The sequence below is a fragment of the Canis lupus genome, chromosome 8 (assembly GCF_003254725.2).
Source record: "Canis lupus dingo isolate Sandy chromosome 8, ASM325472v2, whole genome shotgun sequence".
NCBI classification, from domain to species: domain Eukaryota; kingdom Metazoa; phylum Chordata; class Mammalia; order Carnivora; family Canidae; genus Canis; species Canis lupus.
In genome coordinates, this window is record NC_064250.1 from 24,665,957 (window position 1) to 24,688,570 (window position 22,614).

Consider the following 22,614-nt stretch of genomic DNA (forward strand, 5'->3'; position numbering starts at 1 on the left):
CTACCACCATCAAGCAAGTTCTCTTTCATCTGGCAAAGAGGGGGTGGGTAGAGACAGGAAATTGAGATGTGTGTAAGTGGGAGAAAGTGAAATTTTCCTGGCCCATGCCAAAAAGGGAACTAGGAAGACAGGAAAGAGGAGTGGCAGATGGACCGCTCGCTGCTGGAGGGGCCAGAACGCCAATGCTCCAGACCCCCTCCCTACCACCCCCTCCGACTGGCTCAGCCCAGGAAGAACACAGTGGAGACAGTGAAGGTTTGGTCAGATCTTCCACATCTTTTTCCCAGAACCTACCCAGGACACACTCCACATTCCCACAGAGTTTGAGTATTCAAGGTCCCCTTGCACCCACAACCCTCTCTGCAGTAAGTTCTAGGGTCTGCAGGGAAAGCTCTGACATTTCCACAAATGCTCAGGCCCTTTGCCCCGGGGAGCCATTGACCTAGCACTTACTGCAGGGCTGGGGTCCAAACCCAGCAGCCATAGATACTAAAGGCAGTAGGTTGTACTTCCAGCACACATAGGGGAACTATAGACCCTAGGGGAACTGTGGGAGATTCTCGGCCCGCTGTACCCTCAAGAGCCGTTCTCCTAACCTCGCTACCATACCTTTGAGATCACAAAAGTTATGTTCCCTTTGTGGCACTGGCTGCTTGTCCTACCCAGGAAAAGGCGCACATTTCAACCAGAGCCTGGGTGTGTGTGTGTGTGTGTGTGTGTGTGTGTGTGTGTGTCTTTCAGTCCTGAAAGCCAAGGGTGCCAACTGCTGACAGGCAGAGGAACCTGGATCTGCTCTTGAGGACTTAAAAATCTCCCAATTAACAAGCTCGCCCTTCTCTCGGTCCTGACCTGCCCAGATCTGGGTTTTTCCAGAGAACTGAGGCTGTGTTCCTGTTGCAGCGAGCTGGTGTCCTGCCCCGGAGCCGAGACGCGCGGACTTGGCCATCCGTTCATTCATGCATTTGCTCATCCATTCACACAAACGTGTCCCTTAATTGTGTCTGGCACCGAGAATCTAGCCCGCTATCTTCCCCTCCCCGAGTCAGTATTCATGGCAACGCTGATGCAGAACGCAACTCAACTGTCACCCCACTTCCTGGGCCGGAAAATCAAGTCATATAGGCATTCGTCAAAAAATAATAATAATAATAATAATAATAATAATAATAATAATAATAATAGAAAGAAAGAAAAAAAGAAAAAGAAAAGGATAAGGTGGAGAGGACGAGCGGGCGGGAGACGGAGAGGGACGGGGAGCTCACTGGGGTCACATTCGAGGCTTCCCTTCAGGGGAAACCGCGGCACCGACTCGGCGGCGACGCGAGGAGCCAAATCATTATTAAATCAAAGACTGCTGGAGCTCCGGCCCCCGGCGGGGATAGATCCGGTGCCAGCCGCTCGTTCGCAGGAGCGCAACGTGGCCGGCTCGCCCCAAGTCCCGGCCCGAGCCGAGGCGCTGGGGGAGCGGCTCGCAGCCCAATCCGCAGCGCGCTCGCCGCCTCCCCGCCGCTCCGCACCCCGCCAAGGGTGCAGATCTGACCGCACGCCGGGAGGGGCCGCGGCGCGGCGCGGCGCGAGTCGTGCGTTTTCGCTCGCCAGCCTGATCGCCTAAGAAGCACAAGGTCACGATAGCGTCGCGATTCCACTCACCGTAGACTCCTTGGCCGGAGATCCCCTCCAGGAGGACTGTCAGCAGCCACACGAGACCGTACACTAAATCCATCTTCACGTGAACATGAACATATCCAGCCCGGGGGGCACGCAGCGGGACCTTCCGGAGGCCGGCGGCCGGCCGAGCGCGCCCCACTCGCGCCCGGGCCGAGCCGAGGTGCCGGGGCACCGCTCGCCGAGGCGGAAGGCGCCGTCCGTCCGTCCTTCCCCGGCGGCGGCCGTGAGCGGAGCGCGGGAGCCCCGCACGCCCCGCACTCATGCACACACGCGCACACGCACACACACACACACACAATGCCCTGACACACACTCACACGCACGCCGCACTCACACCGGGCGCCGGGGGATGGCAGACGCCGGGGAGGCGCGGGGGGGCGTGATGGGGAGCGGCCGCGAGCCCAAGTGTTCTGGAGGGCAGCGGGCTCGAGTCTCCGCAGCGGCGGCGGCGGGCGGCGGGCGGCGGGCGCGGGCCGGGGGCCGGGGCGCGGGCGCTGCGAGCCTGACGCGGGCAGCCGCGGAGCAGGAAGTGGCCTCGGACTCCGGGCACCGAGCAGGGGCTTCCTCGCCTCGGTTCGCCTTTACAAAGTAACTCGCGAAGGTCCCCGGAGCAGCGTCAAGCGGCGGCAGCGGCCCGCCCGCCCGCAGTCCGGAGCCCCCAGCCCTGCTGTCTTGCCTTCCCCCATTCCATCAGTTGCCATTGCAACGCCAATCCCGTTACACGATACAGGCTCGCATCGCCGAGCGGGGAGCGGAGGAAGAGGAGGAGGAGGAGGAAGAGGAGGAGTGGGGCTTGGGGACGGGGGTGGGGAGGACGGGAAGGGAGGAGGAGAGGGAGCGACGAGGAGCGGAGTGCGCGTCTGGAGCTCTCCCCGGCACCCGCCGCCGCCGCCGCCGCCGCCGCCGTTCTCCAAAATAGCCTCTAGCGCCCCGCCGGCCGAGGGGGGCTCCGGGCGGCCGCACCGACTCCGGGAGCCGAGAGCAGAGTCCAGGCACCGCCGCTCGCAAGAGAGGGAGAACGCCAAGCAGAGACCGGATCCGCACACGCGTCCACGCGTGCCCACCCGCACCGCGCGCGTCCTCTTCGCTTCCGCGCCGCCCCCGCCAGGTGGAGGGGTGGGGGGGGCGGGGGCGGTCGGGACGGGCGCGAGTTTGCAGGAGGGAGCCGCCGACGGGGTTCCCCGCCTGGACTAACGTAGCGGTGGCATCCGGAGGTGGACGCGGGAGCGGCCGCGAGAGGAGGACGCCGGGCCGCGTGGCCGCCGCTCGGGCCCCAGCTGCGGCAGCGGTGCCGGGCCGGGCGGCCGAGCGCCCGGGTGGCGACGCCGGCCGGAATCCCTGGGTGTGCGCGGGGGTGCGCGCCGCGGAGGAGGAGGAGGAGGAGGAGGAGGAGGAGGGCGACGCGGAGAGCGGGCGGCCGGGCGGCCGGGCTGCCGGAGAGGGAGGCTGTGTGTGGTCACGTTGTGCGCTACGTGCCGAGAGCGCGAGCTGCCAGCCGCAGCTGGGCGACGTCAAAGCCGGGTGCGCGGCTCAGCCGCCTGCCTCCGCGCCTCGTCGGCCGCCTCCGCTCCGCTCCGCCCGCGCCCCGCCTGCTCGCGGCGGCCGAGGGGCTCAGCTGTACGGACGGCGCCGAGAGGCCCCGCGAGGCCGGCGGCACCCGGCCTCCAGCCTCCCCCGCGGAGGCCCTCCCCGGCGCTGGGAGCGGCGCGGCGCGGCGGACCCGCTCCGGTGATGAGCCTGTGCGCTCGCGCGCCGAAGGCCGTCGGCCACCCCAGGCCCGGGTAATGACAGCGCGCACGCTCCCCGCGCCCAGGGTCTCCCGGGACCCGTGCTGCTTGACTAGCGCGCGGAACAGGCCACGGCGCCTGCGAGGGGCTGGCTTGCTTTCCCGTTTCCGTCCCTTTAAATGGAAATGTGGGCATCGTGGCAATGAGGTGTCTCTCCTCCCTAGGGAGAAACACTGGGAGTTCAGAGCTTAGTTTATTTAATATGCAGTGGCTCCTCCTAAAGTTAGCCGCTCTGGAAATCTTTTCTCTTTTGTGAGAGACAGTCTCTCATTGGGGCAAAGCTGGCTGGCTCTGCTATTGAGCGTTAAGAAATTCACAGTTACGAAAGGATTCAAAGATTCGAGGCATCTTTGATTTATCCTGGAGCAAGAGTAGAAATAGTTAACCAAATTTTGATAGGGAAAAACTGGGAATATGGTAGTGGTTTGTGATTTGTTCCTATGACCACAATTATTAGTGCTTCCTGCGTGCAATTCACTTTCTTGAATATGTTTTTTTCACCATTCAAGCAGCATACGGATAGGGGAGTCATTAAAATAGCTTAAAATGTGCGTTTATACATGTGAAACAAAAGCAATTGCTATGGAAAACCTGGAGCATAGTATTCATTTATCTGCTCCCATAACAAATTAGCATAACACACTGCAGTTTCCTCTCCCCTCCCCTGCTACTTCTGCTGTGGGGAGGGAACTCCAAGCACCAGAAAAATGAATAGTCCCCGTTGTCTCCACCGAGGTCCTTTAACTCACTTAAGTGAAATATGTATATTATCTTTATAGGCTGCGATCTAGTGCTTACCCTCTGGATTTCCAAGATAGGAGGAATCAAGGTTGTTGAGAGGGTCTCGATGAATGCCTCACATGGTGTTGAGGACCCCTTTATGAAATGCCACTTTCGTGGATGGAATTAATTATCATTTTAGAAGTAAAACTCAACATATAGCATTTCTGAAGAGAAAAGAGGAGGAGTTCTCCCTAGTCATTTGTGTAGGAAGGGTGAGGGATAGGAATTGTCTTAAGTTTCTGAAGATCTGTCTTTTAAAAGTAAATCATTCCTGCATAGTACAACACAGCAGCTTTAAGGGACAGTAAGCCGCAACTCTCAGATGGCAGCTCACAATGCGTATTGTCGGTGAGGCACATCCAGATTTTAGCTGCTCGTGTTGTGCAAATAGTACTTCACCTGCATTTTGGCACCGTCCCTTTTGGGGGGAGGGGGACTCGTATTTATGGAATCATAGGCTCTTTGAGTGTTTGCAGGATTCTAGATTGAAATGTCTTGTTATCCCAGAATGTCAGGGTATCGCATTTACAAAGGAATCCAGACTAAGTGACTATCCCTAATGGGGATTATTTTCCTTAACCTCCCATATTAGGATCTAAGCTTCAGGAACCCAGGGCCTTTATTTTCCACGTAGTGCACGTCTCTGCCTTGGGGAGGACCATAAATCCATGGAACCCTCAGGAGCTCCTGCATGAACTACTTGGAGCTTAGAGAGAGCTTAGAGAACCCGGACATTGTAGAATTTATTTCAGTTGAGCTAACAACCAGGTGTATCTGTGCTGGGCCGGGCCTAATTCTGGATACTGGACATGCAAAGGTATATAAGATGGAATTCCTTCCTTTAAGAAACTCGTAGTGGACAGGGTGGGTTGGTCAACACATGCACTTCTGCTGACACTATGAGTATTATATAAATAAACAGTCGCAGGGCATAGGGTGGCAGATTTTACATGCAGCCATTAATTGTGTAACAAGACATGAGAATAAAAATGTCACTGGATTTAATATGTTTTCGTTGTTGTTTCTATGAAAATATCGGATAGATAACTTATGGAAACAAATGGCCAGTTCAACCAATCAAGGTTCTTGTTTCTTGTTTTTTTTTCCTTCTTCTTCTTAAAATTCAACATTTTCTTTTTTACCTGCCCTGACCAACCAGGCATGATGTATACGGCCACACCTATAGCACTAGCTGTTAAAGGCCTCCAGGTGGTGAGCCTGAGCTGAGGCTTAAGGATTGGCAGGGAGATGGTTTATCAAGAAGGAGAGGAGCTCTAGAAAACACATCCAAATGCTGCAAGGAAATCAAACCCAAGATGCTCTGTAGCCCAATTAGAGTAGTTTCCTATAGGAGCAGTATAAATAACTTTATGGAACACTAGCTTCTTGGATTTAGCATGTGCATATGGATGTTGCATAGAGCCCAAAGGAACCCCACATTGCATTATTGCCAGGCACCACTCAGGAGTATTCTAACAGGAGCAGCGATGAACATTTTATCATTTGTGATTACAGGGCCATGAAAATTTAGGGGCTCTCCTCTGACAACCCTAATTATCTTAATAACCTGTTTTATTGACTATGGTTTCTCTTTAATGTCTATCTCCCATCTTCCAGTATGAGTGTGACATTCCAACCTAGGTAATGAGAGGGAGGCAATGTCATAGAGGGAGTCAGGGCTTGGTACAAGATACACCCAAGGTAGTGGGACAGAAAGAGGAAAACTAGTAACTCTGGAGATACAGCTGGATAGGGCAAAGGCAGACTATCAATGGCAAATCTGCCCTTTCTTTCTAACCTAGCTTGTTCCCACAAAGTAAATACGAGGTCTTGTGTACTTTTATGGTTCCTCCCTGTTTTCCCACCCCTCTGGGTCCTTTAAATCATACATACACTATACCCTGTCCATTTTATAAAACCAAACAAGAATATAGAAGTCATCAGGTATATAGGTAATCCCTCAGAAATTGTACATCCTAACCTGTTGCCCCACACTTCCTTGTGCTTGCTTTATTCTTCTTGGCCACAGATTCCTGGTTTATATCACAGCTTGCTGGGACTATAACCCACCCTGAATCATACCTCAGGTGTCTGTGTATATGGACCCCTGGCTTAATCCTTTTATCTTGAGTCTAAATCTACTTCTGATATTTCCAAAATCAGCTAAGGCAAACTCCATTTTTCTGTGGCTCACACATGAATCTGGGACCCCAAACTTTGACTTCCTCAACTTCTGCCCAATGGACCAGTTCTCTTTAAAGCTAACCCAGGGATCCCTGGGTGGCGCAGCGGTTTGGCGCCTGCCTTTGGCCCAGGGCGCGATCCTGGAGACCCCGGATCGAATCCCACGTCGGGCTCCCGGTGCATGGAGCCTGCTTCTCCCTCTGCCTGTGTCTCTGCCTCTCTCTCTCTCTCTCTCTGTGACTATCATAAATAAATAAAAAAATTAAAAAAATAAATAAAGCTAACCCAGATTATAACAGGGTCTGATTAAACCTTTAATGGTATATATATATATATATACCATTTTTGTAGGGTATAGAATTTTCTATCCTAATAAGTTTTCTCTAGCCAAATACCTGTCCACCTAGTTTCATTTCCTCCTACTTAGTAATAGCTTCGCAACACATAAGCTTAGAAAGAAAAAAAAAAAAAAAAAACCTAAGCAGAGTCACCTAGAATTGACTGTTTCAGATGTCAGTGAGACATGATTTACTATCAGAGAGACAAAGCATAGCATTGCCGATGTAGTCAACTCTAGGAGGCAGGCCAGAGACACTTGTTCATAAACAGCAGAATTCAGACGGTGGTGTTAAGTATGAGACAAGGATTTCATTTTGGGAAACAGGATTGTCCCTCAACAGGGCTTTAGTGAGAACAAAAAGTGGAATGAGAAAGGCAACTGCTAAATTAGAAATAAAGATGCACATCAAATCCCCATTGTATGGACTGAGAGAAGTCAAGGAGAGATATATGGCTTGAGGAAGTAGCAAAATACCCAAAGGATAATCACTAGAGGTAGCAAATCCAGGGTCTAAGTAAAAACGGAAGTACCCAGGAAAGGCTGATTTGAGAGGATGCCAAGGTAATTTGTTACCAGATGATGGGGCTAAGGTCTCAGATACATTGTGGCTGCAAGTGAGGAGTACCTGACAAACTCAGGAAAGTAGAGGTAGAGGCAGAAAACATGAGGCAAGGGTCTTTAGAGTCTTGCTATTCTATCTTCAGCTTAAAAGCAGCAAATCTCTGAGAGTTGGTAAAGAAAATTCTCTCTCATATAGCCTCTTTCTTTAAGACATACAGGCTAGTCTGTAGTTCTAGACCTCCAGGATTTTGTGAACTGCTCATGTTTTCTATAGTTTGTATCTTGAACTCATAATTATTTTTTAAAAAGCCTACCCTCCTATACCATAGCCTTGACAATTTTAGTAGCCCTGCCCTAGATCTATTCTTATTCTGGCACGTCTCCCTTGATTCTGACACTATTTCAGGAACAGAAAAGATGTAGATTTGTTCCAGAGTAGAAGATGTTCAGTTCAGGGCAGTGTCACATAGTAGGTAAATGTCTGAGATTTGACATCAGACTAGACTGCCTTGGGCTTGTATCTCTGACGTCAGTTTGACCTTGACATTTTCCTTATTTCATAAAACAAAATGAGCAAGAGCTTATTGAGAGTTTTAATTAAAGTAATACACATAGGATACATAGCACCTGGCACATAGTGCTCAAATAATACAGTATTTCTCTTAATATTTTTGTTGATAATATGTGTTGGTTGTTAGAGAGCATCACTAGTATATGGGGCCAGTAACTTGAATCTCTGCCATTTTGAGGTTAGCTAACAGCTCAGAACCTTCAGTTTCATAAGTATGATTAAGTGTTTTTCTCTAAAAAGCATCATGTCACTTGCTTGCATTCAAAGTTCCTCTGTCCCATTTCTGTCCAGTCACATTGAATTCTGAAGTCTTTCTACAATTTATCTGTAGTGGTTTGGCATTTCGGTACTTAGGAATAGCTTGATATCTTCGGAAAACTTGAAAATTTGCGAGTACAATTCTACTTCAAGATTATTTTTGAAAGTACCACATGGATGTCTCTTTGGAAAACTCCACAGTTTAAATATTAACACAGAGAACTTTCTTCTTATCATTTTTCTTGGTTTACAATCTTTTAAAAACATATTTGGTATGAAGTAATGCTTACACTTCTAGGTTCCCAGTAGACTAGAATAAAGATCAACATCAAAGTTGGATTAGCAATTTTGTGGTGAAATATAAAAAGCCTCACTGTTTCTGACAAGGAAGTGATTTGATTAAGCTATAGATAGGATAAAAAGGACTAAAAGGGAGTTGAACTAAAACTATCCCCATGATTCTATATTTGGAGCAATTTATAGATGTACAGGTAATAGGAAATAAAGGAAAGGAAATTTGGGTCATTATCAGGTAGTAGGTTCAAAATTTGGATTCACAACACCAATACAATCAATACAATATAATATGCCATGACATCACATAAATTTTAAACCTTGTAATTAAACACGACCTGTTAACAAGCTGCCCATATCAGCTAGTATTTGGAAAAACCCAAGGAAGCACAGTCTTTTCCTGGTTTAAAATTTAGCACGTTTTGGGGCACCTGGGTGGCTCAATCAGTTGGCTGTCTGACTCTTAATTTCAGCTTAGGTCATGATTTCAGGGTCATGGGATCATGCCAGGTTCTGCACTGAGCATGAAGCCTGCTTGGGATTCTCTTGCTCCCTCTTCCTCTGCACTCCCCCTTCCCCTACTAACACATACACACTCTCTCTTAAAAAAAAAAATAATACCTTTTATCTAAGTACCTGGTTTTTCAGGGTTTCTCTAACATACATGTCTCTTTGTCCTCACCCCATGAATGGTTGGTTCATGTTTTGTCCTTATATTGGAGAGAGGTATCTTCTTTTATCTTCCATTGGTAGTATTCCATTTGATCTTTGGGTGTCTGCCACTTGCCCTACTGCATCCAATGCTCATTTCTTCACTGAATGGCATTCAGTGATAAGAACATAGCGCCTGCCTCATTCTGACCTCAGACTTCTCCCAGCCTTCTTGTCATTGAAAAACTTTCTCGTTCTTTTCTGAGGCCATAAAGAAAGTCTGAATCTCCTCTACACCATTCACACTGGGAAACCATCCCGTATTATTCTTCATTCTCTCTTTACCTGAATATACCATGTTGATCTTTATATTCCCTTGTAGATTCCCTGATATGCACTCTGAGGCATTTTCATCCAATAGTAGTTAAGGCAAGATTAAAAAAATAAGCTTTTTATATCATGGAATCCCTAAAGTATATGAAGGTTATTTTTCCCTTTCAGTTATGAGAGAGGACAGGGAAGTTTCCTCAGGAACATACATATCCCTATCTTCCAACTCTGCCAACTTTTTCCTTCCTCTCTGTAGGACCCTTTCTGTTCTCCCTGGGCATAAGCCTCCCACCAGGCCAGAGGGAAGTTGACTATCCTTCCAAAGGAAAAAATGAAAGTCATTTGAATCTTGCATTCTCCTTTACTCTTTGCTTTATAGAAAAACTGCTGTGGTCTGAATTCTCCAAGCTAGAGCTTAATAATTTAAAGCCTAGGTCTTCCCAAAAAAATCTTTTTTCTTTCAAATGCCTGACACTTCTTTTTCCCTGGCTTCTGCCCTTTCCCTGAAGGTATGCTCAGCTTCGATAAGTGTAGAACCTTAGAGTAGAAAGAATTACAGGAAATCAGAAACAAGTTGAATATAAGATAATACTTCAAAATATGACTTACAGCTTAGTATAGCCCAACCCTCTATAAATAGGTCAGCAAGGAGGTACGACCAGGTCCTGCCTGTTACAGGGGGCTCAAGGAAGCAAAGCGTTATTAGCCAAGTTCAAAGTTCGAGAGCAGATCCAAAGAAGTGGAGGGTTAGGGGTTTCCAGGGGGAATTCATGAAAGGTGCCTTGAAGGAAGGGAAGAAAAAAAAAAAAAAAAAAAAAACCCTGTCGGCAGAAAAGTGGTAACTAGGAGATTGAACAAGCAAGTATCCCAGCCTGCAACCAAAGTGGCAAAGAAAATAAGACCAGCCAAACATGTGGCTAAGTAGTCGGAGGGCTAACCAGGAAGAATACAATAAGATAGAGGAAGGATTAATAATAATATTATTGGTGAGAGCTAAATGGAATAGTTCTTAGTAAAACGTGGGTGATTATGCCCTTTCTCAGGAAACCAGAGAGAACTAGGAAAACTAGATTTGAAGTCTTCCTTTTCCAAGTTCAATCTGATGCAACTACTCCCAGATATTTGTGGGAAGCCTGGGATCTCCTGGAAAAGAATAGAAGCAGGGGTAGCTCTGTCCTCTGTTCTCCATGTATCTAATAACATTATCGCTCTACTTAGCAAAAGCCCGGGATAGAGGAAACCTTTCATATTCCCTTTCACACTCTTTTCCTTACTCTCCCATAACCAGAAGAGAAGAATTTCCCTCTTTTTCCCATCTAACCCTCCTTAAGTGAAACTCACAGCAGCAGCTTTCAAACTTCCTTTTCTTGCCATTTATTTACCTCAACCCACAATAATAAATATATTTTATAACCTGACTCAGTACACACACACACATGCAGACCACCTTTTTTCCTCATAGTACAATTCCCCTTTGCAGCAACACATTTTGATATATTCTATTCTATTTAATTCCTTTCTTTTCTGTATTATTTTATTTTTAAAAAGTATGATCCAATCATACTAAATTTATTCTATAACTCTTTAATGTGCAACGCGGCATATTTAGTGCAAATTGCCTGTCTTTTTGACATGCTGAAATGTTGCTTAAAAATGTTGTTAAAGATGGTAATAAAAAGTTTCTCTTTCTAATGAAAAATTCTGAAAAGAGCATATATCCTATCTCTCATGTCCTGAAACAAAAAATTTATTGGTTAGCCTTTGGAAAAGGGATCATTGTTAAAGATACATATTTTGAATGATATACTTCTTTACCTGTTTTGTATTCTTTCTTTTTCATTTCTTTCATTGGTAATAAGCAATCATCCTTAGCAGGAATTTTTAAAGATTTTATTTAGGGATGCCTATGTGGCTCAGTGGTTGAGTGTCTGCCTTTGGCTCAGGGTGTCTGGGGATTGAATCTTGCATCAGGCTCCCTGTGAGGAGCCCGTTTCTCCCTCTGTCCATGCCTCTGCTTATCTCTCATGAATAAATAAATAAAACCATTTTAAATAAATAATAAATAAAATCTTTATTTATTTATTTGAGAGAGAGAGAGAGAGAGAGTGAGCAGGAGACTGAATGAGGGGAGGGGCAGAGGGAGAAGGAGAAAGAATTTCATGTGGACTCTGCGCTGAGTTCAGAGCCTGACTTGAGGCTCAATCCCAGGACCCTAAGATCATGACCTGAGCTGAAATCAAGAGTCAGACACTTAACCTTCTAAGCAACGCAGATGCCCCTTTAGCAACATTTTTAATGACTGAACAATAATCCCAAAGTGTAAATGCAATGGAATCATCTAACCAAGCTCCCTTGGTTGAGCATTTGGTTTGTTTCAAAAGCTTACATTCTAATAGGGTGAGACAGATAATAACCAATAATCAGACAAACAAACCAACCACATGAAAATTGCAGATTGCAAGAAGTACTTTTTGAAAAGGTGATGTAATAGAGTATGAAAAGATTGGGGATTATATTAGATATATCATCAGAAAATGGATTTTGAGAGTGACCTGATACAAGTAGAGATCTGCAGACACAGGGAAAAACAAGGATTCGAGGAGTCTAATGCATTGAAGGAATAGGAAGATAGCTTTCTGAGAAGTAGTTAGAGACCAACTATGGAGAACTCATGAAGAAGGTTTTATTCTCCATGCAGGGGAAAGTCTCTAGACAACTCAGAGAAACAAAGAGAAGATGAAGAGAAAGAGATTGAGAAAGAGAGAAGAGAAAGAGAATTATCCCAAGACAGAAAAAAGCCTGTAGTCAACAAGTATACTGGATATGGTTATGGATGAATGAATCAGTTTGGGTACTGGCCATATAAAACTTATTGTCAACTTCAGAGTTTATGATTTTAGTTTCTTTTGTTTGTTTGTTTCAAGTTTTTGTTTAAATTCTAGTTACTGGGGATCCCTAGGTGGCTCAGCAGTTTAGCGCCTGCCATTGGCTCAGGGTGTCTGGAGTCACGGATCAAGTCCAGCATCAGGCTCCCTGCATGGAGCCTGCTTCTCCCTCTACATGTGTCTCTGCCTCTCTCTCTCTCTCTCTCTCTCTCTCTCTGTTTCTCATGGATAAATAAATAAATAAATAAAATCTTTTAAAAAATAAATACATTCTAGTTACTTAACTATAGTGTTATATTAATTTCAGTAGTAGAATTTTGATAGTTTTCTTCAATTTTCTTGAGTTTATTAGTTAGTGAAACAATCTGCCAATAGTGATAATTTTTATTGATTTTTCTTCAGTAGTCATGAGTCCTCATTCCTTTTTTGTGTGATTTCATTAACAGGAACTTGTGTCATAAAACTGAAAAAAAATAGTGATTATATATTTCAGATTTTAATTGGAATGCTTCCAGTGTTTCATAGTTCAGAATGCTATTGACTTGGTTTCAAATGGATATACAATTCCTAGTTTAATGAAAAGGTTTGTGCTATTGTTTCTAGCTCTAGGTTTGATTTTTCCAGGCTGTCTCCCAACATGACTAATGAATTTAAGCAAATGCCTTTTTGGTATAAGTTATAATTATTTTTTTAATCATTTTAAACTTAGGTTTCTTGTAATGATCTATTTGTTAGGGTTCTCCTGAGAAGCAGAACACACACACACACACACACACACACACACACACACACACATATAAAATATCTAAGCCATTTAAACTTAATACATTCAATCTTTGAAATCACAATAAAGGTAGAAACCTCTCATTATTAAGTTCATAGATGAGGAAACTGAGGCACAGAGGGCTTATTATATTGAAATATCTTTGTGTATCAGGAAGGAACCCAACTTGTAATACTGTATTAAGACTTTAATAAGGTACTAGAGTTACTAATAATTTTATTTAGAATTGTCTCATATTTATATTCTCATTTCAAACTTGTTTGAAATTTCCTTTTTAGGTTCACTGGGAATTTATAATTTTTATGAGCTTCAGAATATCATAGAAATTATTACACAAAGATTCAAAAAGCTCACCTGCTAGTCCTCTGGACCTGCGTATTTTTGAAGGGAACTCCCTGTTAGTCTGTTCAATTTGTGGCATCATAGTAAGTCATGTCTTTTTTAATTTTTACTAAAATATAATTTTATGAGTAGCACAGTTTTAAAGTTTAATAAATAGCTCTTCTAAATCTATGCTTATATGACTTTTTTATTCTTAAAACTTATACTTTTCTTTGTGTGTATGTGTATCCTTGTATATGTTTTGTGAGTTCTCGAGTTTTCACCTTTTTTTTTGGTCCCTTCAGTCTAGTAGTTTTCAGATTTGTCAATCATATCATTGTATGCTTTATAATTAAGTAAGTCTTGTGTTAGTTTTCATCTGTTCTTATTCCTATGTCTCAAATTAGTTAGGATGGCTTTGGCATATCAGTTTTAGCTTCTTAGACTGAATAATTGGTTTATCTATGTTTATTCTTACCTATTTACTGATGAGAGTATTTAGATTTATACCTTTTGTCCTGAGTATAGAATTTGCTGTTTCATTCTGTTTTTGACATACCATGTTGCCTCTTTCGTTAGTTTCAATGTAGATTGCAATAATTATAGTCTTGAAATATTGGTTGACTAAAGAGCTGCCAAGGAAAAATTTTTAAATATTTGCCTGAGATTAATTATCTGCATAATATCTGTTAATTATCTGCATAAATATCTGTTAATTATTGCATAATAAGACAATGTGAACTATACAATTTCTACTTTTTTATGTTTGTTGAAATTTTCCTTGTGGCCATTTAGAAGATCTTTCCTAAGTAAATATTTTATGGACTCTGAAAATAACTGTGTAATCTTAAATGTAAGACACAAAGTTTTTACATTTAAATATATAGAACCAAACTTCTCAATTAGATTATTTACATGTTTTATATTTTAATAATATTTTGATGCCTGTTGCACCAATGTATTTTGTCATTCATTACTGTAGAGGAGAGGTCTGTGGTGAACTTGATTTTTTATTAGCTATAGACATTTGATTTCCCTCCTTAGGTGGTTTCAGTGTTTTTACTTTATGTTCGTGATTCATATGTTTTATCAGAATGTATCTGGATGAGGATTTTTTTCCCAGAAATTATACCTTGTATGTAGTAAGTCCTTTCTCACCTCTGAACTATTTTCTCTTATTTATGTCTTCTCTGTTTAGACTGGTTATATTGTTTGGGGAGCAACTTCTCTTGGCTTTATCTTTATTCTCTTTTTTCTCTCCATATACATTCATTTTGATATATGTATATTACATGAGTATTCACTTTCTTTCATCAAATCTGTCATTTTTCTCTGTGTCCTGGGAAGACTTCCCATGCTTCTGGTCCACATCACTGCTTTGATTTTCCACAGCAGTGGATATCCAGACCAGGGTCAAATGGAAATTTTACCTTTATCACTAATTTATAATTGTCCTTAAAGCCCTCTGATAACTCATTTGTAGCTTTCTTTTCTTCATCCTATGTTCTCATGTCTTCACCTGACAGTGGTGAGACTCTAAGCCTTTTCATATAAGTAATTGTAATTTTCTTTTAGATCTTGCAATAAATTGTCAGAGATGTCCTCATCTTTGCTCTATTCCCTTTCTCTTTTGCTGCAGTAATTTTTTATTAGCCCAATGATGATTATTTTTCTTAAATGAGTTTAGATCCATCAGAATGTAATTTTCTTCACAGAAGATAGGGATTGTCTTAGGTCCTTCTCCCTTTCTACTTGAGTAATGGTGGAATTCTCATCTGAGAGTGATAGCAAAGGACATACTACTGGAGTAGGTCATGCAATTCCCCACTACTTTAAGGATTTTTCTCCTGCCTGCGTAATCTGCTTCTGTGATTCTAAACCAAAAAAAAAATAGGTAAAGATTATAAGTCCCAACAGGATTTTTTAATATTTGTCCTCTCTTCAGTGCTTGCTTGCAGTAGCTATACTTTCCAAATGCATATATTGTGGTGCTTTGTCTCCAAATAGCTCCTGAAATGTGCCATTTAGTTAGGGAACAGATAAAGCATCTTTCTTAGTTCTTTTTTTCTTTCTTTCAGTCAGTCTCTTAACTTACATGAAGAATTAAATCCACAGTAAGTTTCTTACTTTCTTTCATTTTCCCCCCTCAACTATTTCTATTTATATTTTAAGTATGCCAGTTTCTCCCAGATTCTAGCCTGAGGTTAAGTGTCTGCTTTACTTACTTATTAATTTTTGTCTTTTTCTGCATGTTTTCCCATAGGAAGGAAGCTGTATTAGTGCCTATTAGCCAAATGTTATTTAAATGGGGATTATCACATTTAATTTTCTAAACTTATTTCACTTAAAGTTATTTTCTGTACTTCCATTTTGTAGGCAACCTAGAATGAGTTGGTATCATTCTTCATAATGTTACTTGGTAGTCATAAAGAGTTTTCCTTGGTTTTTACTCCTCAGGTGATTTTGAATTCTGTTAATTAAACTATTCTTATTGCTTACAAGAGACCTATAAAGAGAATGATGGAATCACAAGTGAAATCCTTTAGAATACAAATCTGACTCTTGAGCAACAGAAATGAAATGGAGGTGGAGTCAGTCCATGTCATCAGCTTTGAAAGCGGGAGAATTCTTATTTCAAATTCTTGAAGAAAATACTCAGAACCATAAAGACATGCAAAATCCCTGTACTTAATATGCTCTAAATTTTTATTTTATTTTTTATCAGCTTTGTATTAAAGAAAAGGAATCAAAACCACAAAGCATGAATTAAAAGTTATTGGATGGGGAGTGATACTCATTCATTAAACCTATATATAGGAAAGTGTAATATTTGTGTAAGGCTCTGGCCTTAGGCTCTTGGTCCACTCTGGAGGTCACCTGCTGTTATAAAGAAGAATTCATTGAAGGAATGAATGGCTTCCCACTTCAAACACCTCAGGCTGAAGACTTTCTATTGCTGTAGAAGCACATTAGTTCTGCCAAGGAGCAGGTCAGAGATGTGGGGGAGTTAATGACCATAGAAGCAGCCTCCCAACAATAAAGGATGTTTGGTGGTAGAGAAATACCTCGGCTTCTTCACTCTTTGGTGGGAAAATTCTCTCAGTGAATAGTTAGTGAGTCTGAGTTCTAATTGTCCACAGCAGGGCCCATTCATGAATGCATTTCTTATTGACTTTCTTTCCTTTCTAATCTCAGTTTCCTAAAAGTGCTTCCTAGTACTGCTTTTAGGGGAACCCCACCCAAAAAAGGGAGGAAAGTCCAAGAAGCATATGTGATAGCAAATAAATACTAGGGGGAGGCATCAATCAAAGCATAAAGTGTTTTACCAAATGTTTATTCCAAGTCATTGTTTTTTTTTTTTTTAATTTTATTTATTTATTTATGATAGTCACAGAGAGAGAGAGAGAGAGGCAGAGACACAGGCAGAGGGAGAAGCAGGCTCCATGCACCGGGAGCCCGACGTGGGATTCGATCCCGGGTCTCCAGGATCGCGCCCTGGGCCAAAGGCAGGCGCCAAACCGCTGCGCCACCCAGGGATCCCCCAAGTCATTGTTTTTAAAAATGTTTTATTTTTCTCTTTCCAAGTCATTGTTTTACACAATTACAGTAGTATTAATCTTCCATGTAAAAGCTTCTCACCAGGAAGTCAACAACAGTTGCTGAATCAGCTACCTGCCTTTTGTCATTTAAAAGTTTTTATTTTGGGACACCTAGTGCCTCAGTCAGTTAGGTGTCCAACTCTTAACCTCAGCTCAGGGCTTGATCTCAGGGTCAGGAGTTCCAGAACTGCATTGGACCCTCTGCTGAGCATGGAGCCTATTTAAAATTTATAAATAAATAAATAAATAAATAAATAAATAAATAAACAAACAATCTTTTTATTTTGAAAATTATACTACTTTAAAATTCTAAATGTAGAGTAGAAATACATATTCCATCATCCAATTCTTTTTTAGTCTTTATCTTATTTTAATAACAATTAAATATATTTAAGATGTACAACATGATGATTTCATATACATGTATACAATGAAATGATTACTGCGCTCAAACTAATAAAATATCATCTCCTCATAGTTATCATTATTTTTGGTAATGAGAGCACCTATAACTACTCCCTAAGCATATTTACAGTATTCAGTAGAGTTTTATTAAACTATAATCATCATACCTTACATTAGATCTCTAGACTTACTCACCTTACATAATAACTGAAACCTTGTATCCTTTAACAAACATCTCTTCATTTCTCCTCCACTCCTAGCCCCTACTAACCACTGTTCTTCCTATTCTCTGCTTTCACAGATTCAACTTTTATAGATTCCACATTTAAGTGAAGCAAATATAAATTCCACATATCCAGTTCTTTTTTTTCTTTCAGTGTCTGGCTTTTTCCACTTCACATAGTGTCCTCCAAATTCATCCATGTTGTTTCAAAAGGTAGCAGCATCTCCTTTTTGTTAAGCCTGAATAATATTTTTATCCATTCATCTGTTGATAAACATTTAGGTTGTGATATTTGTTGGATATTGGGAATAATGCTGCAACTGTCACCCAATTTCAATAAATACCAATATTTACCAGGCTTGATTTACATATCTTATCCTATTTGTTTTTTAAAATGTTCATGGAGTTGCAGTATACATACAGAAAACTGCACGTATTGTAAGCATATAGCAGAATGAATTTTCTCAAATTGAACACACTTGTGGAACCAGTGCCCAGATAAAATAAATAGAACTAGCACCCCCCAATTCCCCCTCCCAACTTACACATTCCTTTTCAGTTACTACTCAGACTAACAAAGATACACACTCCTCTGCCTTGCATGAGTCTTTTAAACAAGTAACACACATCCTGTCATTTTAACTTCATATCATTCCTGCTTTATTGTATATTATTAAATCTAATCTAAAGATGTACCTGCTTCCCACCCCACCAAATTTTACATATAAACATAATAAAATTTTTCCAAAAATGTCGTCAGAGTATGCGTTCCTCAATTAGAAATGAACTAAAACCTGGATTTAGTGAATTGAAGAGAGATATATAAGTGAGTAAAAAAATGTTTTCACTCTATGAGTTTGAACTAAGTGGGGAAGTTGTGTCTTATATTCAAAGGTCATACAATAAATTCAGAGACTTTTTAAGAGTCCCTACCTCTTCCCACCTTGAACTGGATTATTTTGCTATTTTCATTAATAATTTCTAATATTGAAGTATTACATTCTAGCTTTAACCTAGGTTTGCAAGTAATTGTTTAATTTGGATTTAAGTCATAATCTATGTTGACAGTTTTATTTTAGGATGACTAGAGGCATTTCAGAATGATAATTTCCTTTTTATTAGGATACATCTGTTGATTAAAAAACTAGTTTTAAATTTATGAAGAGCTCAAAGTAATTAATTTTAACAGTAACATAATGCACTACATTTCTGTAGCAGTCATTCTCTTCAAGAAAGTATTTCCATATTCACCCGGTACTCTCTTATGGAAAAATGTCAAAAAGAAACAAGTATTACAGCATCTGACTCAGTGTACTATCTTTTCTGATAAAATATAGACTTCTTTCTTGTTAATACAGATATGAAAAACTGATAGGAAACTTTATCAAGCTACTTATTGGCATTTCAGAATAATGCCCAACTTTTATGTTCCTTTTACATCTTGAATTAGTAATTTTTTAAAAGAAAAATTAAATTATAAATAAGAAATTGATAAAAACACCGAATCTCCTTCCACAGTTTGGCTATCGTGGCCATTGGAATATTACTCAGCTATTAGAAATGACAAATACCCACCATTTGCTTCAACGTGGACGGAACTGGAGGGTATTATGCTGAGTGAAGTAAGTCAGTCGGAGAAGGACAAACATTATATGTTCTCATTCATTTGGGGAATATAAATAATAGTGAAAGGGAATATAAGGGAAGGGAGAAGAAATGTGTGGGAAATATCAGAAAGGGAGACAGAACGTAAAGACTGCTAACTCTGGGAAACGAACTAGGGGTGGTAGAAGGGGAGGAGGGCGGGGGGAGGGAGTGAATGCGTGACGGGCACTGGGGGTTATTCTGTATGTTAGTAAATTGAGCACCAATAAAAAATAAATTAAAAAAATAAAAATTAAAAAAATTAAAAAAAAACAAAAAGAAATTGATAAAAACATATCTGACTAATCATTACCCTTTTGGAAATTCTAGGCCCATAATAAAATTTTCATATTTTTCTTCCTTTAATTATATGGAACAAATGTATTTCCTCATTATTAAATTAATACCATTATCATTTTTAGTTAATAAAATATTCAAGTAAACACAAAATATTGATTTCTTACGCATTGTTAAAAATTAATAAGTACAAAGTACACAAGATTTATTAATTATTGAAAATAATTTATAGTAACTATTATTTTCATCTTAACGTTCAAACTATCTAAGGACTTCATTCTCAGAAACAGACTTTCAGCATACAAGATTGAAAATTCTTTCATTTACCTTGTTTATTCTGCAGATAACATATACTTGCCATTTATTGTTTTAAGCTTATCAAATATCTAAAATATACACATGTCTCTACCAAATTTACTTACTCACAGACATCCAATCTGTCCATCTAAATCAACCAAAGAAGAAAATATTTAAGAATATACATCTCCAGGGATGTTATACACAAAAAAGAGTGATATGGTAAAAGTCCCTAGCATTAATCTTCTAGCTCTCAAATAATGATTTTAACACTGGATTATATATAAATGAAAAATAAAATTAATGTTTAAATGTTTTTGCTCTTTCTAAGAATCATTTTGTATGTCTACTTTGAGCCTGTTAAGTGATATTGCTGGAAAAATATAAGATAATTTTTTTTTTAAAAGTGATATTGCTGGGGTAGAAATTTGTTCCTGGCAATGGCAGTCTAGGTAATTTCAATCAGTACTTCCACTGACAGTGGAAGTGAAGTTGAAATGTGACTTTCTGCATATTGATATCTTTATCTATATCTATCTGTCTGTCTATGTAGACAACAGAGAACTAGCAGTACAGTGAGAATTCAAGGCCAAGAGCTGAGAAAAGATGGTAACCCAGTGTAGCCAAGTCCAACATTAGTATCCACTTTCCCTGAAGAATAACATATTCCTAAACAAGTGGCTGAGAAACTGAAAAGCTAAGCAAAAATTTCAACAAACTCAAGGACCAAGAAGGGGCAGAATTTGGGCCACCAAAAAATAGAGACTGATAAAATACCAGGTTTGAATTGGAACCCCAAAAGACTGCAGGTTAGGAGTAAGGATGAAATCGAAATAGAACAGCCCTCACTAAATCACAGCTTTGACTCAACTCCAACACATATTGGATTAGGTGATCTAGAATTGCTAATGCACAGGCTGCATGCCAGAGACAACTATAAATCCTCTGGAGAAAGGCACTATCATCTTAGGTCTCAAATAAGTCCTATAAAGATATGAAGAATAAGACAAAGAGATAATTATGGGCCGAGTTGTGTCCCTGCAGATTCATATTTTGAAGTCCTAATCTCTAGTACCTTGGAATATAACAGTTTATAGATAGGTTCTGGTCTGTAAAGAGGTAATTAAAGTAAAATGCAGTTATTTGGATAGGCCCTAATCCAATATAACTTATCCTTATGAGAAAGAGAGATTAGGATGTAAACACATACAAAGGAAAGAGCATGTGAAGATGCCAGAGGAAGATGGTCATCCACCAGCCAGGAAGAGAGGCTTAGAAAGAAGCAAACCTGCCAACGTCTTAATCTTGGACTTCTAGATGACTATAAGGTGATATATTTCTGTTCTGTAAACCATCCAGTCTATGACATTTTCTTGTGATAGCCCTCACACACCCTTACAATGATCAAAGTCAATATAAGACAGAAATATCTACAGTATATCTAGAGTCTAGATAGTAGAGTTTCAGCCATTACTTAAAAAAAAGATTAAACTTAATATATTCAAAGAACTAAAATAAAAAAATTATTATGCTGAGCCAATTGAAAAATTCAGAAACTGATACTAAGAACTTAGAGATGAATGTAATAACATATTTGATATAGACATGGAAAATCGAACTGGATATAAGTTCAGAAAAAAAATCTAGAATGAAGCATGAAAATGTAAGAAAGATGGAAAATACAGAAAAAATCATATGAAACAAGTGAATAAGAAGAAAAAAGATCTATACAAATATAACTGGATCCAAGGGGAAAGAAAAATATTAAATATTTGAGTATATAATAGCTGAGAACTTAACAAACTGATGGTAATATAAAGCCTCAGATTAAAAAGAAGTAAAGAAAGTGTACCTACACATAACAAGGTAAATGTGCTAAAAAAAGAAATCAATGAAAAGACAGACAAATGATAAAAGCATCCAGAAAAAAAAAGTACCCACAAAACAGTCACAATAAGATTGAAGCTAGATATCTGAAACAGAAAAAACAAAATTGAAGCCATACCATGAGGAAATAAGATCTTCAAAGTATCAAAAGAAGTTAACCATTCTATACACAGAGAAAATACTCTTAAAAAATGGAGAAATGAAGAGATCTTGATAATAAAAAAATATATACTCTTACAATAACACAAAATGCAAGATAAAACTGCACTAACTTTTCATATTTTACTTATAATAAATAAATAAATAAATAAATAAATAAATAAATAAATAAATGCCAAACATTGATTGAAGTTTGAAAATGTTTTGTAAGCAAGACTTGTGGAATAGGTACTAACATGTACTACAAAATCACATAAAAAATATGGATGGAAATTAAATAATTTGGCAAAACTACTTATGCAATTTTCCTTTATCAACAAATTCTTCTAGAAATCCATCTGAAATACCTACTGACAAAATATATAAAAAAATGTATGTACAAGAAACTCTACTGCAGTAATATTTGTAATAGTAGAATAGAAAAAAACTTAATATCCATTAACAGGGACTGATTGAATAAACTATTGTATTTGTCTGATATTTAGCTGAGGAGATTTTCAAGCTAAGTGTTGAAAATGTGGCCTCATTTATTTTAGGCTTCTAGTAAAATTTGAGGGAACACATAAGTTGAGAAAATGGTTAAACAAATAAAACCCAAAAGTGATAATTTGGAAAATTATGGGTCCTCCAAGATAACAAAGGAAGTCAAAATTAAGAAATATGCTGTCAGGGAATACTCTAGAGTA

General features: G+C 40.4%; 1 protein-coding gene across 3 annotated transcripts in view; it reads right to left on the minus strand.

The window, feature by feature from the left end:
* MDGA2 (MAM domain containing glycosylphosphatidylinositol anchor 2) overlaps positions 1 to 2,080 on the minus strand; it is a 791,718-nt gene extending 789,638 nt beyond the window's left edge. For all 3 annotated transcript variants that reach the window (XR_004817749.2, XR_003134750.3, XM_025442520.3), the window contains exon 1: positions 1,651 to 2,080. Coding sequence is in view for 1 of the 3 variants with exons in the window: in XM_025442520.3 (XP_025298305.1) it covers positions 1,651 to 1,930 (280 nt within the window). In the remaining 2 variants the exon portion in view is untranslated. The remainder of the gene's footprint in view (positions 1 to 1,650) is intronic.
* Between the last annotated feature and the right edge of the window lie 20,534 nt (positions 2,081 to 22,614).